The sequence below is a fragment of the Myotis myotis genome, unplaced genomic scaffold (genome assembly GCF_014108235.1).
Source record: "Myotis myotis isolate mMyoMyo1 unplaced genomic scaffold, mMyoMyo1.p scaffold_m19_p_9, whole genome shotgun sequence".
Taxonomy (NCBI): domain Eukaryota; kingdom Metazoa; phylum Chordata; class Mammalia; order Chiroptera; family Vespertilionidae; genus Myotis; species Myotis myotis.
This window is the reverse complement of record NW_023416401.1, coordinates 73,199,822-73,219,317: the sequence shown is the minus strand read 5'-3', so window position 1 is coordinate 73,219,317 and position 19,496 is coordinate 73,199,822. Positions and strand designations below refer to the sequence as shown.

General features: G+C 37.9%; 1 protein-coding gene across 2 annotated transcripts in view; it reads right to left on the bottom strand.

Moving 5' to 3' along the window:
* Positions 1-19,496, bottom strand: part of MACROD2 (mono-ADP ribosylhydrolase 2) — a 1,927,670-nt gene that overhangs the window by 1,298,815 nt on the left and 609,359 nt on the right. For both annotated transcript variants that reach the window (XM_036322176.1, XM_036322177.1), the window contains exon 5: positions 5,957-6,073. In XM_036322176.1, coding sequence (XP_036178069.1) covers positions 5,957-6,073 — 117 coding nt within the window. The remainder of the gene's footprint in view (positions 1-5,956; positions 6,074-19,496) is intronic.

Sequence of the window (19,496 nt, the reverse complement as noted above, 5' to 3'; positions counted from 1 at the left end):
TGGTCACACAGTCTCTGTTGCAAGTACTCAGTTCTGCCACATGACACCAGTTATACACAATATGCACGCAGATGGGCATGGCTGTGTTCTAATAAAATTTTATTTACAAAAACAGGCAGCAGGCTTGAGCAACACTTGCCATAGACTCTTTCCCTGGTTCAGGGATACTTTGCCATGCCTCTAATATGGACTCACTTTGTTATTGGGAACAATAAATTAAACTTTTAAAAATATTTTCAATTATAGTTTACATTCAACATTATTTTATATTAGTTTCAGGTGTACAGCATATTGGGCAGACAACATATACCCACCCCACCACCACCACCACACACACACCTCCAGCACACAACTGGCACCATACATTGTTATTAGACTATTACTGAGTATATTCCCTATGCTGTATTCCATATCCCTATGACTACTTTGTAACTACTAATCTGTACTTCTCAATTCCTTCACCTTTTTCACCCAGTTCCCCAAACCCCTCTACTCTGGCAAACATCAGTCTGTTCTCTGTATTTATGAGTCTGTTTTTTGTGGGGGGTTTTTCATTTATATTGGGAAAAACAAATTTAGCCTCTCTGTACCTGAATTCCTTTTTGTATTGTGATAAAATATTATCACTTGTCATGTTACTTCACCACAGAAATTTCAAAAGGGTTGATCAGCTAATGTTTCAAAGTACTATGATTTCTTGATGAAGGACAGAAGAGAAGTACTAATTATTATCAACAGTACCTTTTGAGCTACCATTATCTGATTATTATTGCACCTGGAAACATAATAAGGACTCTGATTTTATACCGCTCTATGATATTCAAACATATAATGCTATGGTCTCCCACCCTAGAGTTGCCTTTCAAATGACTGATGAAAAACTGTAAGTTTGATGCTAATATTACCCTTTCACGACTTCCAAAGATTAAATAGAAGGAATAAAATAAACAGATTCCACTATTTTATGCATACAAGTTTAATATTTTTTCCATTTATCTTTGATGATTATTCAGCCCTAAAGCCTAAAAACGAAGCATTCTTAAGAAATAAAACAGAGGTGAACTATGATGAAAATAACTGAATAAAGTTGATGATTTCTTTATTTTTATTTGTTCACCTCTAGGAAAAACTCGATTAAGAGTAAGTTTCTTAGACAAAAGTGTTTGAAATTAGAAGTATGTTAAAATATGATTAAAAACACAAGGGATACTTGATACTAATTTCATCATTTCTCAGGAATATTAGTATACATTTTCTTTTGCATCCCCCCACCAGCAATTAATCAATCATTAACCAGCTTTCCACCTTCAACAATTAATTCATTTGATAGATAAGGCTCTAGCATCCATTAACATATACAAAGGGCTACTAGACAGGTAGAAAGTTCACACAGATAACAATAAACAGTCACACAATAAAAGTGCCCTCAGCCTGTTAACTACCGCATTCTGGATTTTGAAGGAAAAAGAAAGTACTTTTAGCTGAGTTGATAAGGGAAGACTTGTTTTATTGTAGAAGTGATATTTGAGCTGAGTGTGGAAGATAGCTATAATGAAACAGAGAAAGAGCTTTTGAGATAGCCCTGAACACAACCCCCGCGCAGACATACCATTATGAGCAATTCAGATCACATAAAAGGTTGTAAATAGTTCAAGATATGGCATTAAATCATGGAAGGCCAAAGATAAGGCTAACAAGTCTATGTTTAAAGTAAAAACCTAGTGAAGGATTTGAGAGGAGTAGAGTTAGATTTCATTAATTCAGTCAACAAATATATTTGAACCCCTATTTTTCTAAGCTGCATGGATACAGCAATAAATGAAAAAGATGCAGAAAAAAATATCTGCCTTTATTCTTGTGGGGGTGGGGGTGGGGGTGGGGGGACAGTAAATAAATAAAATAAACAAGTAAATGATACAGTGTATTTAAAAGTTAATACTACATAAGCAATTACAAATACAGCTGAGAAGCAGTTATAAATATGTTGATTAGGGTTTGATCAAGGGTTTGAAGTAGGTGAAGGAGCAAGCCACATAGGTAAGTAGAAGAATAGAATTCCAGGCAGAGGGAATGCTAATACAAAGGCAGTAAATATTAGCAAAACAGCCTTGATGAGTGAGGGAGAGGGTAGGAGACAATGTCAGAGAAGTACGGAGGATCACATCATCTAGAATATCCTAGACAATTACAAGGATTCAGGCATATTAATCTATATGCACTGGGCAGAATGGATTGCAGGAGGGAAAGAATTAGAAGTGAAAGCAACACAAAGCTATTCTCCAGGTGAAAATGTCTGAAATAATTCATGCGTTTAATCACTGATTCATTCACATTAATTCAGAGACGCTATGCCAGATATTGACACTCAAACTGTGACAGGGATGAACAAACCTTTCCCAGGTGACCCTGGCCCTCTAGTAAGAATGATAATAGCATAAATAGAAATATCCCAACATGCTGATAAAGCTCTAAAACTATAGAAATCTAAACTGTATCATGAACCCCCAAAATCTCTAATATTATAGAAGAGAAAGTCCCCAAAGTTCCAATTTCATGAGCAGTCCTTAGTTCAGTCCCTATGTCATTTCCTTAGCAATAGCCTTCAATAAAATATGGGCCTATATTCTTTCACTCTTCAGATTACTTTTGAAAACAAATATTGGATATTTTACATCAAAACAAATTATTCAAAACATCCAAGCCATAAACTCAATATCTGAGGCTTATCATTCCACCAATCAGGATATCCTATATAATAAAAGCCTAATATGCAAATTGTCCCATCAACCTGGAGTTTGATCAGGAGTTTGACTGGGGGAGGAGGGGGGAGGCGCAGGGCCAGCTGCAGCAGTGGCTGTAGGTGGCAGGAGGCGGGGGATTGGGAGGCCCTTCCCACAGTGGCAGCAGGTGGCCACTAGGGACCCTACATGTGCATGAATTTCATGCACTGGGCCTCTAGTAGACTATAAGTATATTTAATTCAAATATAAGCATTTATAAATAGATTAATTTAGCAAGCAGAAAAAAAAAAAGAAGCAAAGACCGGTCCAAAATTACCCAGTTTGTCTGTAACCCATATGATAGCACTTTATAAACACGTTGCTGATGCATGAAGATATTATCACTGGTAGCTGGATGACTGGCTTTAGTGGCCCTGTAATGATAAACCCACTGCCACAGAGGACAGACAGGAGCTAGTCTCGGCTGTCAAACTGTCATGGAGTTATTAAATATGGAGGGAAAATGACCCAAACAGTATGTAATGAGCTCCCTTTTCATTCTCTCTCTACAAAAGCACATCTGTGGATTGCTAATGACTCTGAAATGGATAAACCAAATTGATGAGAAAGGAAAACGTCTCTCAGGGAGCAGAAAAGGAAAAAGGAACACACAGGATGTTTAGAAAAATATAATTTAAAATATGAGGGCTTGCGAAAGTACTGTGCCATACTATAAAGTGGCATATAAATGTAAGCTATTATTACTCATTCTTGCATTGCCTCCCTTGCTTTTCTTTATGTTGTAATAAATTGTTAAATCTTACTAAATACAGAAAAGTATCAGGGCATTCACAGAATCTGTATGTGTGACTTTAGGAGGTGGCACTGCAATTCCAATCTGGCAATTTCTATTACATTTCCTTTGCATTTTTTACAAGACATGCCCTGTAGGCTGTGTGCAGCGACTTAAAGGGGTGCCAGGCTCTCACATCTCAGCTCACTGGGATTCTGTATCGAGTCCTGAGGACTTTTCATGTCTAGATTTCTTGTCTCACCTGCCCTGGGATGTGCAAGAAAGCCACACCTTAGTTCAAAGGTATGACTCGATCAGAGAATTCCTCCAGCTCGTGTATTGGTAGTATTGACCTTTGTACCTCAGGGCCTGGCACTGTACAATTCTTCAACAACCCTGAACTAAGCTGAACTGGTTATTTAGAGAGATGTTAGACAAGAGCAAGCACATGAAACAAGATTGTCATAGTGTCAATCCATACACTAGAGCCACCATTTCATTTGATCATATTTAGAAATTCCAAGGTTACTTGTCTTCAGAAATCTCAGAGCTGAAGAATTTTTGATATGTGCTTTAATCCTACCAGACCTGAGGCCCTGAACCTAATTGTCCCCTATACCTGGGCTCCTGAGCATTAAAGAGAAAAAAACCAACATGATTTAGAAAAATGTTAGTTACATGCAAACAAGTGGTTAGAATAAGATGGAACTTGGAGACATTGTAGAAAATAGGTCTACCTTTCATCTACCTTTCATCTAGCGCCAATATTCCACCTTTGTGTGGAAATTACTGAAAAATCGGTACAGCGGTCTGGTAGGGTTAATATATAAAAAAAGTAGTGAATCAATAGGGAACCAGGCCTTATTCTCTGGTTTAAGGACAGATACAAGTCTAAAACTAATTGATCATCTGCTTGCTCTCAGGATGGTATTGGTTAACTATATCACAAAGGTATTATGTTGTTAAAAAGAAAGAATGACCAATATTAATAAACACTGGGTCACATAAACTTAGAAATGAAATCACCTTTAATACTCAGGTTCTCTGAGTCATAGGGACAACTTCTCTGAACACAATGTACACAAAGGATCTTATTTGACATAAACATATCGTCCAACTAGGAGTGAGGGGGCATTTGGCACAAGGTTAAAACAGTAACAAAGAAAGAAAAATGAGAAGTCATGAAAGGGAAAATTAAACAGTATACAGTTGATATACTTTCACTAGCAACCCACTGTGAGGAACATAGACTGTAGTATTATAACATTTATAAAGAAAAATACCCTTTTAGTATATTACTGTTTACTAAAAATCCTCAAATTTAAACCTATTTTCAAGTAATCTTTGCATTGTAACACTTTCTCTCTCCTCGCACAGATCCACGGGAAATCCATTCTTATACAACCTGTCTGTACAAGAAAAAAGAGTCTCCTACAGATTGTAATTTTTTAGTCACGTTTTCTCCAGTGCTAAAACAAAAATGAAAACCAGCTTTACATTTTTTTTTTAAATCCATGTCATACTTTTCCTTTTTTATTGAATTTATTAGGGTGACACTGGTTAACAGAATTATATAGGTTTCTGGTGCACAATTCTACATCACATAATCTGCACACTGTATCATGTGTTTACTTTCACATAAAATGTACTCCAAGATCCAGGCAATATCATAAGAAGCAGGTACATGGAATAAAAAATTAATCAGTGCCTCAATTTTGGATCAATGCGCATCCTTAACTGTGCAATGAAACTCTCTACCTCGAGCCCCAGGCCCTGAAGACAATGTGATTAAAAAAAGAGCGTGTGCCTCTAGCCAGTTTCCTTCTCACTGGTCTCATTCCACACCACCCTACTCAGTTGGCTAAATGACTAACCAACAAGGTCAATCAAATGCAATACTTCTCTCTATTCAAATATAATGGAAATTTTGACCATTCCACATTCAAAGCGCAAATACATTCTCACACTGACAACCGCATTCCACTGGCTTTTCCCAGAAAGGGAAGTGTGACAGGTGCCTTGGCTATAATTGCCAATCAGCCTTTACATGGCAGCTGAAAACACAATACATCACTTTGATCTCCTTTGCTCTGAACACATCCACAATCAAGAAACCTGAACAAGGAATAAGAAATTGGCATCGTTTCCAGAAACTGTTACTCAATGGCACTTAAATACTATAATATATTTTTTGCTCATATTTTTATTTCTCTATTTCAGAGACCGTCTGTCGAAGGTCTGAACAGAAAACACCTATAGTTAAACGACATTCCCTTAGATATTTGGAAAACACATTTTATTACCAGGTACCAAACGTTAATATAAGCACATTTAATTAAATACCGCCACTGCCATTTCCTTCCCGAGTTACACACCTGAGAAATAAAGCGAGGCAAGAATGCTCCTCAGATTCTGAAACAGTGTTCAAAAGAGTTGTACTCACATTTTGCAGGCAGGTCATAGCCGCATGTGATTTTCGCATGCCCAGTATCACAGCCGTTCAGGGTGCGACATTCAGCCAGCAAACAAGGGCCAGCCGCTCTGTGAATGCAGCCATCCACTGGGGGAGAGAGAAGAAAGTTAGCTCATTGTTGGCCTTTTGGAAATAAGTGAAAAATTTGATATAGGAAGAGAAAAGTAACTCAGTTTGCTCCTATTGGAAATCACCTTAGCCCACAGAAGAAAACTATGGTGTCCAATCCCTCAAACACTATGTTCTCCCCTTCCCCACCCTACGTGTGTGTGCGGGGGTAAAGAGTATAGGGCGTGAGAAGGATTTTTAGAAGTACTATGCTACTAAACGTTAAAAAATATATCTTCTTGAGGCGGGGGGGAGTCCATTATTTGAAGCATTTTGCAATTTCATGGTGTAATTATTCTCATGTCCATTTCAAACTATCAAGTCCATGTCACTAAACACAAGGTTGGGAAGAAATACTAACACTTCTGTTTCTGAGCTGGTAAGCATTGCCTTCAAAACACAGACAAAAAACAGCCAAGAAGAAAGTGAGGAAAGCATTCTAGAACATTTGTACACACCTCAAAACCAAGACAGTAGAGTTAAAACTAAGCAAAGCAAGAATCAGACCTCTGTGTTCCTCCTCCCCACTTCACCCCCACAACAGTATGACACAGCCATGACTGCGCTGCTGTGGGGTGTCCAACAAGGCACTAAAAAGTGATGGGCAAGGGTAGCTTAGGTTGTGATAAACACCCATAGAACCACCCTGACTGGACAGGGACTGAAACAGAACTTGGTTGCCACTGCTCCTGCTCTGCTAAATGAGCAGGCTCCCCAACTGCAGGTCTCATTGCTTTCTGGCCTCCCATCCTGCTCCCCATCATATCTGTCCCCCCCACCCCAGTAAGAGTCACCTTTTCAAAACACAAATTGTATACTTTTAGAAATGAAAACTGCATGGCTGGATTGGGAGTGAATGCACAGGTGGAGGAGAGCTATAAGACCACAGGCACATAAGTCAGGACATTGAGAACTTGGGTTCTTAGTTGTTTTTGAATGGGGTCCTTGGACAGAAAGGAAACACAAGATTGTACAGATGTGAAAATATATCAGGATATTAGGGGTCTGAAGACTGTCCCCCTCTCTCCACAGTTCACAACACCACATAATTGATCATGGCTTTATTATCATTATTGTCATTATTTTGAAAGGAAGCTGGATATTTGACAAGAGATTGTCATTGAGGGACATAAAACTTTTTGAATGTCCCAGTGGCTTTGCAACCACTGACTGCCTTGAAGACATCACTTCTGGCTGAATAAGTCTCCTAGGGAAATAGGCTCCTCCAGGCTTTCCTACACCACTACTTGCATATCTCTGAAGTTTGAGAATGAACCTGGGCCTCAAAGACACTCACAAAAAAAATGGCATCACTCCACACTACTCTAAACCACAGTGTTTCAGAAAACCTATACTAAGATCCAGACTCTTTTTTTTAAATTTCTTTATTGATTAAGGTATTACATATGTGTCCTTATCCCACCATAACCCCCCCCCCCCGACCTCCCCAACTCATGCCTTCACCCCCCTGTTGTCTGTGTCCATTAGTTAGGCTTATATGCATGCATGCAAGTCCTTTGGTTGAAGATCCAGACTCTTAATCAGACATGTGATGCTCAAGCTCCAGTTTTCTTAGAAATCAGTGCCCATAAAGACATTGCTTCCCATGGCCATGGGTGGAATGTGAATAATACTGGGCTTAGTGTGTACAGTGCATGTTCCCCACTATGGTAGTTAATATCTTAAACTCCTTAAGTGAAAATTTTTTGTAAATATTAAAATAACTTTTTTCCTTGTTTAAAACTGAGGAATATAAAGAAGCAAGCAGAATATGAAAACCACCAATTACCACCCAGACAACTCAGAATTCTGCTCTTCATGTTTTCACTGTTTATGCACACACATACTCACACACATAATTTCCTCTCATAAAATAAATTTTGATGTATTTTGTTCAAACTCTTTCTTATAGCAATTTTACCTTTTAAAATATATTCTATGAAATGACAGAATTGCACATGATGTAAGTAAGAGATAGGCTAAAGTTGTTCATGTAGTGAAAACTGTAAATTACTCAGTTAAGGAGGTGGTTAAATAAATCAAAAGACTTATCAATGCAATGAACTTTTATACAGCTATCCTATCTAATAAAGAGGGACTATGCAAATTGACCATCACACCATCACTAAGATGGTGGCGTCCAGTCCCCTCAGCCCCGCCAGGGGGGGTGGCAGGCGTGCAGTGTGGCCAACCCATCCTTAGCCCCCCAGCGGCCCAGGGCTGGCTCGAGGTGCAGGCAAGCCTCAGAGAGCAGCTGCCCAGCTGCCCAGGGCCACCCGAGGCTCAGGTAACCAGGGCTGGACAAGGCTTGCACTGCCAGCAGTGGCAGCAGCAGAGGTGTGATGGGGCGTCGCCTTCCCCTGATTGCCAGGTCACCTCCCACCCCTGAGGGCTCCCAGACAGTGAGAGGGGACAGGCCATCCTGAGGGCTCCCCCGCTTCAGTGCATGAATTTTCATGCACCAGGCCTCTAGTTTAAAATAACAGGCCAACTCTATGTGTAAATATTTATAAACATGAAAATATTTCTAAGTGAAATGCCATTTACAAGAGTATATATAGTATAGTCACATTTTCATTTATAAAGTTATACACACACTTATATACATACACGATTTATATACATATACATATAGGGTTTTGGAAAAATATATGCCAAAATGTAAAAAGTGATTATGAGATAGAAAACAGAAGGTGAGACTGTTAAGGGAAAAAAATGACCCTAATAAGTACTTCAAGTATTTTATTTTTTAAAAATATATTTTTATTGATTTCAGAGAGGAAAAGAGAGGGAGTGAGAGATACAACCATCAGTGATGAGAGAGATCATTGATTGGCTGCCTCCTGCACATCCCCCACTGGGGATCAAGCCCACAACTTGGGCATGTGCCCTGACCAGGAATCGAACTGTGACCTCCTGGTTAATAATAAGTCGATGCTTACTAACACTAAGCCAACTACTTCAAGCATTTTAAAGTGAACATATTTTCTTAGCAAAGAGATAATGAGTTACTCAATTTTAAATGGATAACTAAAATGGGATTCGCTCGTGTACTTAATCATATGCTGTCACATATTGTCTACATTATTTAGATTGTAGCCTAATGCAGTTTTGTAGATATCTAATTCTCGAAATCTTCAAGGTTATACCAGCATTCCTTTCTGCTGAAAGCCTAGCTAAAGAGCTATTTAATAATAATGACTATAACTTAAATGTATTGAGTTCATCTATGTGCCAGGCATTATAATGAGGACAACTTTAAGGTAGATACTAACTTTATTACCTTCATTTTATAGGAATTTAGCAGAGGTTAGTAACTTGCCTACATTCACAAAATATTGGCAATGTGATTCAAAACTTCAGGTTTATTTGATATAGCAATCATGCTTTTAACATTATAATTCACTGCCTTCAGGAATTGAATCAGACAGTCTTACCTCAATTCCTGCATGTGGCATATTGAACCACTACATTACATTAATTTTTAATTCACGTCAATTCTATTAATGAGTTATAATTTACAAACAATCATACGCACGGGTTTTCCAGTTTTGATGAGTTTTAACAAAATTATAAACTCAAGTAACCATGATGTCAATAAAGACACAAAATGTTTCCATCAACCCAAAAAGCTATCTTCTGTCCTTTCCACCCAATTTCCCTTCTTAGCACCCAGAGAGACCCTATGTTCTAATTTCATTCACCATAGCTAAGTTTTGCCTGGTACATAACTTCAACCTTCATATAAGAGAGGGGGAAGGAGGTGATCACTTCTTTCACTTAGCAAATTTTTTTAGATTCATCTGTGTTGTTGCATGGATTAGTACGTCATTCCTTTTTCTTCTTGAGTAATATTCCATTGTTGAATATACCATAATTTCTGTATCTGTATGTCAGGATAGTAAGAAGTTAGGAAAATTCCTGGGCAAGTGGAATAGGGAAGCTGAGACAAGAAAATTAATCAAGGCCAACTTGTAGCTAGCTTGTGAAACGCAAGACCTTATCTCCCCAATCAAGGACACTTGAGAGAAAATGGTTCATACATAGCTTAAATCACCTTGGAACTGCAAAGGCGGGAGGAGGGGAAGAGGAAAAAAGAAGAGTTATCACACCCACTGAACAAAGAAGTCAGCAGTCTTGGGAAGTCAGCAGTTCTCATAAATTCTGGGAAAAGCCACAACAAAGTAAAAGGGTGACCTTGAAATCTAGTCCGTTGGCCAAAGTATCCTACAGAGGAACCTTGAAACCTGTAGGTGGAAAAGTATAAACCCCTAATCCTCCACCAGGCGGGGTACTCAGATTACACCCACTTGTGCTGTACATTTACTTGCTTTACTCTCTTAATAAATTTGCTTGCTTTTCTTCAATGCTGCTATCTGTCACTCATCTGAAATCTTTCTTATGAGATTGACAAGAGCCAAGGAGGAGAGCAGGTACCCCCTCACTCTGATTCAGGGGTTTGTCCAATAACAATCTGTAAATGGACATTGGAGTATTTATACTTTTTATCTACTACAAATAAATCTTCATTTTTGTAAAAGTCCTTTGTGGTTATATTTTTTTGTCCATCAAACAAATATGTATTAGTAAAATTACTGAGTCAGTATATGTTGTATTTTATAAAGAACTAACATACAGTTTTCCCAAGTGATATACCAACTTATATATACCCCCATCAATATATAAGAGTTCAAATTTTGGCAGTACTTGGGTCTTGTAAGCTTTTTTAATTTTAGCAGTTACAATGGATATAAAGGGGTATCTCATGATTTCTAATTGCATTTCCCTTATAATTAATGATGTTAAGTATCTTGCCAAGTGCTTATTGGACATTCATATATTCTTTTTGGAAGTGTCTGTTAATGTCTTTTGCTACTTTTCATTGTCGTTTTATTACTGAGTTGTGTTAAACCTGTTACGAGTTCCATCCAATTTTTTTAAATTTCAAATATTTTTTCAATTCTTGAGATTTTCATTTGGTTCTTTGTCTTACAGTTTTCAGGCTGGGACATGTAGACAAGCCAATTCACCTAATGTGCACATCTCTGGAATGTGGGAAGAAACTGGAGTCCCCAGGGAACCCATGCAGACATGGGGAGAATGTGCAAATTACACATGGGTAGTGGCCCTGGATCAGAATCAATTCTTTTTTATTTCTCATCACTTTATAACAAAATCATGTTGAATGAAATGTTTATATTCATTTATAGATTCTATATTCATATATTCTATAGATACTATATTCATATATAGATTTTGAGGCTCCCCCACTCTGTGACTCTTTTCTTTCTGAATCCTCATATGAATTCCTAACCATTTTGCCAACCCTGAGTTCAGTCCTATGATTGTTAATGCCAATAAAACTATTGCTTTTTCTTTGAGCTCTACCAGCCACTTGCCATGTAGTGTAGGAAGGACCCTCAGGGGTCAAAGTCATTTAAGTGTGGATCTTACACAGTGTGACTTCCTTCTTTCAAAGATTGAATCCTCTTTAGTTTTAGCCTGCTTTTAGTTGCTTTCTAGCATCCAAAAACAGTTTCTGTTGTTCTTTTTGAGTTTGTCAAGAATTTATAATTAATATTGATAGAAAAGCTAGTCTGATACAAGCTAATCTGTCATCATCAGAAGCTGGAAGTATACACCACATTTTTGCTTGGTTAAATCATGATCTCATATTACTTCAGAGCTATATACTCGCATGGCTCTTGGAAAAAGTGTGTGGAAGAAAACGATGATGATGATATCCATTGTATCAATGCTGTGCTTGCTTAAAAGTGTTGTTGTGTATTTGAAAGAAAAACAAGTCTCTTTATATGCACAACCTCAATATTAGAGTTTAAATTTTTCTAATCTATTGTCAATTGTTTTGCTAGACTTCTTTTCCTAAAATGCAAGTCTGATTTATTACTTCCCTACTAAAGTAATGTTTGCTATTCCTCATGTCTTATGTTGTAAAGCTCTTAATTCTAAATTATGGTCTTTTAGACCCTTCACAAATGTGGTTCTAACTTACCCGCCTAATCTCACATCATCCCACTCTTTCTCCCTTGGCATCTCATCAGTCTGAACTCAGGACAGCTAAATCCTCACCATTCCCTAAACAAAGAGTTCCTTTGCACAGTGCTCTCTACACAGGGGATCTAGCTACTCCTCCCTTTTTTTCCCCAGCCTATCAAGGACTTTCTCATTTTTCAACTTCTAGTTCCAGAGTTTTCTTCTCTAAAACCATTCACAACCTTCATAGGAAAAACTAATGAATTTTTTATGTTCTCATAATATTCTGTTTTATTTTGTTTTTGTTAATCCTCACCTGAAGACATTTCTTCCATTTGATTTTTAGAGAGTGGAAAGGAGGGGCGAGGGAGGGGGAGAGAGAGAGAGAGAGACAAGTATCTGATAGAAACACATCAATTGATTGCCTTGCACAGGCACCTGTACCAGGGCCAGGGATTGAGCCTGCACCCAGGTACTTGCCCTTGACCAAGAATCAAACCCATGACCCTTTGGTGCATGGGCCAATGCTTTAACCACTTAGCACACTGACCAGGGCTATTCTGTTTTCTACCCTAATTTTCATAAGTATAAATTGTTTAATGCTATTACATAAACAAAGCAGACTGTTTATATGCTAAAAAGTCTGTCTCCTCCCTTAGTCTGCTAGCACCAGGAGGCACAGGAGGTGGCGCATTCTTTTGTATACCCCAGTGATCTTAAGAACTGACATTTATAGCATTAAATTAAATATAATTAAATGTGGGAAAGAGTAGTGTGTCTTTTTTTTAAAATAATACTAAGAAAGTTATCAGTCTAGTTAATTCCAAAGAATCCGAAATTTAAAAGTAAAGTCAAATACACAGTTGACTATTATAGTTACAAATCTAGCAATTAGTTTCTGCAAGGAAAGTGTTAGCAATGCACAGAATCTGAAATTCACGTCCTTCTCTCAGGCACGGTGCAGCCTTGGTTCCCTGAGTGTTAGGCTGAAAAGGCAGCGAAGGAACAGTGGTGAGATGTGAGATGCAACACAGCTGCACTACTTCAGCCTCCTTCACAGATGGGGATAAATGGCCAACACTCAGGCTGGCACTGAATGGGTTCAGTCTGACCCAAGATGTCTGAGCCCGATTACAACTAAAAACCACCACCACCAACCAAAAACAAACCCAAGATCAAAAGAAGAAAAGTTGAACACAGTTTTCCAGAGAGCAAGATGACTATTTATGCCAGTAGTTCTCAACCTTGGCTGCACATTAGAATCACCTGGTATTCTTTTTAAAATCCTGATTTCTGGGCCTCATCCTCTAGAACAGAAACAGAATTCCCGGAGGAGGAGGCCCAGAAATCATGACTTTAAAAAGATTCCCAGGTGATTCTAATGTGCAGCCAAGGTTGAGAACCACTGGTCTATGCCCCTTACCCAACCAAAGAAAAAAAGACAACTAAATGCCAAAAATAAATATCTCACCAAACCTCATTTATTTTTCTTCCTGAGCATATTGCTAGAGAGCACTTCCCAGCCTCCCTTATAGTTACGTAGGGTAACAAGACTGAGTTCTGTTTGAAGGTTTATGAGTAAACTTGCCTAACTACTTCTCTACCCAATCCCTAAAAATCCTGCATGCCGTCTTCATTCCTCCACATGATCGTCCACTGTCTGCAGGCTGGATGTAGAAGATCCAGAGTAGTACAGAATCTAAGTGGAAAGTACCTGAATCCCTAAATAACTCTGTGGAACAGAGCTCCCCCGCCCCTACTTCCCATAATGGGCTGTCAACCAAGTGCTAGATAAACCTTTATCATATTAAGCCTCTGAGATCTGGGTATGTTGGTGATAGCAGTTTACCTTGACTAATATATTTTACTTCTGTTGTAAATATGGTAATGGTAATTTTTAGTCAGCTTGATTACTGCTACTTTTTAAACCTTTATGCAAAAAAATAAATAAATAAAATCAGATTTTACTACTAGAATGAACATATCATGTTGGCCAAGTTCCTTCCCTTAGGTATACCCCACAGACTTAATCATACTCTGAGCACCAAGGATCACCGAAGCCAGCCTGTCCTAATTAGTCATATAGCCGTTCCCTCTACTTTGTGATTACAACCAGACTAGTAGAAGAAAAAGGCTGAGGCCTGCCTGAAAACTGCCTGTGGTTATGGTCAACCAGTAATGGAATGAACGCTGTGGTTACTCACAAGGCTAAGAGGAAGCTGGCTGCAGCTTCTTCCAAAAACAAGCCTTTTGCTGCGCTGACACACCTGTCATTTACCATCCCGACAGCGGCAAACTGCTCGCAGGCAGATGGTTAACTCAAACAGGGGCCTTTGATTCCCAGCATATTTCCTCCAGTTTTCTAACAAAAGCTGAATGCAGAAGCCTTCAGCCTATTAATTAGGCCATCTTATTTTAGTTTCCTTACACGACTGGCCCGGAGAATTAGACTGTCTGAGAGTGAGGTAGAAAGATGAGTTTCAGTTGTGCTTGGGGGGAAATTGTTTCTCACTTTTGTCAATTTTACCTTGGGGTTAAGATTTTGAGAATAGTTTTTGGGGATAGTCTTTATGTCACTATTTAAATAGCTAAAATAAAGAAAAAAGAGATGGAGCATAAAATTGCTTCAATTTTTCTGACCTAAGATTTATTTTACCTCATAATTCCAACCAGTATTCTTCAGGTAAAGCTTCCCATGTTATAAACAATAAATAAATTAATCCTGAAAACAGTAGAGAAAAAACAAGCCACAAAGCACTGAATAGGAATCATCAGATATGGTAGACCAGGGATTATAAGGGCTAGCAAAAAACAAAAAACAGGAATTCTAAACAAATATTTGGAAAAATACTAAAAGCACTATTTAGTGAAATCCAGTTATTTTAGATGTTGGTCCTATGAGGTCTCTTCCTTATCTTACAAAGATAATTTTCTAAACCATTTTTAGCAGGGGGATTTTGAAGTTCGTAGATGCACACACATTCATTTAATCTTCTTCTGTAAATAAAAGACAGTAACTTAATCTAAAGCAGCCACACAAAACATATTAGCCTGAAAAAATAAGAGGCTCTCTCATTGAATATATCTCCTACAAGCCCAAGAGGATACAAAGGAGTTCTTTCTAAATCAAATCTACATAAATTTATTAAATAACTACCTTAAACAAAGCATTCTAAAAGAAGCCATAAGGAAATCAAATAATGATAATATGTCCCATCTTTGAGGATTTATTGGGGGCCTTCTGGCGTGCCGACGTGCCAGCTTTCACCTTACCAGAGGCCATGTTGCCAAGGGAGGCAGGAAGGATCTGGAGTCAGAAGAGGTTTGAATCCTAGCCCCACCACCCAGCTCCCTGTGCTTTGATTTCCTCATTTGTAAAACAGACATCTCATACGACCTCTATTCAAAATCACAGGTGCTTTGTAAGTAAATTAATATATGACAAGCACTTTGGCTAATGCCTGACATGTTGCAAGTGTATAATATACATTGGTTAGGCTATTGCACTTAATCATCATAACACATTTTACAGGTAGGATCTGTTATATGACTACTTAAATAATAAAGAAGTAAAAATTAAGAAACTAATGCAAGATCATTTTGGAACTGGGATCGGAGCTCATGTTTGTCTAAACTTAAAGTCTGTGTTCTAAGTCCTTCCTCTCTCCTACCTCCATTAATGCAAAGGGATATAAACTTTGGTCTCTCCCATAGCGAGCCAAGCAATTAGGACAGAAAGTCTTGGAAGCATATTTTCACTAAAATAAAACATAATCAACAATATATGGAATATCTTAGTATAGAGAATACATCTTTTAATAAATCGACAAACCTTTTGGGAGTATGCACATGTTAATGCTTTACAGTTCATAAAGCCCATTGACAAAATTACCACCTATTTAATTCTCAACACAATTTTGCAAGTTGGTCTTGAACTTTATTACTTTTCCCACTTTATAGCTGAAGAAACTCAACAAATGCAAGAAAGATGACTAAGTTCATCCACCCATTAAGTGGCTGATATAATTTAAGTTGCATGGCTCTCAAAGTGAGGTCATTATCAACTGGGGAGTCTGATAAAAATACGGAGTCCTAGACCAACCCCAAATCTATAAAAACAGTCTCTCTGGCAGTGGGACCTTAGAGTCTGCATTTAATAACTTCCACAGATAACAGAGATACATACTGCCAACTGAGAACTTTGAGAATCACTCCTCCATGCAATCTTGCTTTCTTATCAAAGCTCTAGAAAGTGGTGAGCAGTTTAGTCTATGGTGAGCAATCTGAGCATTCACTGGATACAAGAACTCTTGAGTCCTGGCTCTCAGAAATCAGAAGACAACCTTTCATTTAATTAGAGCCATGTCCTCATCTTCCTCCACTCGTTCTAATCAAATAGCCAAATACCAGCCCTCAACGGCTTTCACTTAAGGCAGGAAATATTAGCCAGAACTAGAAGTGAAATCCAGTAGAATTTTGATTAGGCACTGCTGCACTCTGAGATATGATAATCATGAAATGCCTTGGGCAAGAACAGGTCCCTGGTGCATGGTCTCCAAAGTAAGGCTAAAGGATATTCACATAAGGGACGGAAGAATATATTCTCACTTTTTGATATTCAGAATTTATGAGGTTAAAGTTTACTAATATTTAACATATAGATTGATGGTGCTTTTATATAATTTATAAATAAACATACACATACTTATAAGTCCACATAAACAAATAGGTACTGAAAGAGGTGCACAATAAAAAAAGTGGTGCCAACAGACATGGTGATTAAGAATACTCTAGAATCAAACTGTCAGTCTCTGTCACTTAGAGTTTCTGCCTCTACATAATGGGTGCCATATTAATACCTACCTTGTAACTGAATAAAGTAACACTTGTGCGGTGCCTGCATAAGTACTGAGAGACTCTTAGTGTAATAGATCTTTCTCCCGCTGAAACTGCAGGATTATTCTCATCCATGGCAATGTGACTCTATAGGTTTTCCCATTAAGGGATGTCATTTGTTTTGCCACCCCTTGAAGGCAGACTGGTCTTGTATCTAATTTTCTTTGACCAACAGAATGAGGCAGAAGTTACTCTATGTCAGTTCTAGTCCTAAACCTCAAGAGGCCTTTCACACTGCTGCTCACTCTCTTGGAACTCCGCTCAGCTCCCAGGTGAATAAGCCCAGGCCAGCCTACTAAAGGACAAGAGAGCACATGGGACAAAGACAAGCTATCCCAGCTGAGACCATATTAGACTAGCCAGCACTCAACTTTCCTGGCAACTGAGCACAAACACATGAGTGAGTTCAGCTAAGATGTGAAAAACTATCTAGCTTGTGACAAACCCATAGAATTATGAGTTATATAAATAGCTATTGCTTTAAGCCACTACAATTTGAAGGTGGTTTGTTACACAGAAAGAGCTAACTAATATACTTAGCCACTATCATCAGAAAAGATACAAAGCCTCCATAAACCACTCTCAAGTGAAGACACAAAGGAATAAGGTTAAATAGCTGTCTTAAACTCTTGGGAGGAAAAAAGCAATATAGTTGAAGTAATCAGGTATATAGTTGATTCCATTAGAGGTCACCTATAGGCTGCATGAAAGATTTATGTGTCAGGTAGTGAATAGCATCAGTGTTTCCTTTAGGGAGAAAAAGAAATAATCTGTGAGAAAATACAATACAATGACAAGGAAATGCACATCTTGAAGCTTTACAGATGTGAGGAATTTAGCTATTTGAAACAACCTTGGGCTGACTGAAAAAGCAACTTCTCTTCTGAACCTCCTGATCTTGCTGGTCAATTTCACAATGACCATTATGAGGCTATGATCCCAGGAGAAGATGATAAATGTAATAGAATAAACTTCAACACATTTCTTAGTTCAGGAACTTGGAGCCATTTTCAGCTATGGGTCTTATACCTAGCTTTCTTCATCTCTAATCCAAAGCTTAGCGATTGTTCTTTAAAAGTCAGGCAACATTTCCATGTCCTAGAGAATCTAGCACCTTAACTAATTGTGCAGGTACACAAGAAACAGAATTTTTGTTTATCCTGTTGAACTTGAATTTCCAAGTAAGAATAAGGAACTATTTCTCAGAAATAGCTACAGTAGACCTCACAAACTTTCTTAAAAAATCAGTCAGCTCTATCTCATTAGTAGATGTGAGAGTGAAAAAGTCATGTTGATTAACATCCTAATCAGATTCTGATAAAGACATTTTGAGTTGATGCTCACAGCATGGTAAACAAATAATTTTAAGACCTAAACCACGCATTTCAAGTCATTATGACAAACATTACTGGTTTTCTATTCATTACCAATTCTCATTCCCCTTACTAACAGAATCCCTATATTGATTTGGGTGGCTATATGACCAACTAAATATCTATATTTACCAGTAGTAGCTCTTTCAAAGATGAAAAAGATATGAGTGACCAAATTAGATGGAAGGAGATGACATTGACTGGGCTTCCAAGTAACCTCCTTACAGAGGCTATACCCACACAGATCTTTTAATTTATTATTATTATTATTATTATTATTATTATTATTATTATTTGTTTTTCCCACTCTTCTACTTTCATGCATAAGACTAAAACCTGGTATTCAAGCTTCAGTAGCCATTTAGTGAGCATGGGCATAAAGGTTACATTTTAGTAAGACTGTAGTGCCTATATTTCTGATGGCATCTATGGAGGTATCACATTAGCTTTGAATTACTTCTCATGCAATGAGAGAAAACTTTTTTTGTTAATGGGCTTGTCTTGTGTAAGCATTATCTATAACTTGGAGCATAATGCCATTTTAAATATAAGCATATGTTTAATTTAGCTGAGACATGTTCCTTGAAATTCTGAGTAAGAAACTTCCTTTGATCATTAAAAAAAGTGTTAATTATTAGGAAATTCTGAGATGACAAAACTTCAGAAAGGGGACAATATAGTAGACAAAACTACCAACAGTTCATTGGAGGGGTCAGGGCAGTCTTGACCATATCACTAAATAAAAAGTAGCAGCTGGAAAAAACCTAGAATGTGCCAATCCGGTGGCCATGTGACCTTAAGATGGCCTAGATTTCATGAGCTCTCACCAGGGAGACACATTTCCATCAGCAATAAGACTGGATTTACTCAAGGTAGATGCTACTAAAGGCTCCAAAGAAGATAGTGAAGACCACATTTCTCTGAAAATCCACAGAGACAGTCTGAATGAGGGTAAATTCCCCACCCCATTGATATTAATGGATAGATCTTCCAGACAGAAGATCAATAAATCAATCAGAACAGCTTTAAATAACATATTAGACCACATAGATTTCACTGATGTTTTTAGAGCATTTCACCTCAGAGCATCAGAATATAGTCTTTGCAAGTGACGTGGAACATTTCCCAGGATAGACCAT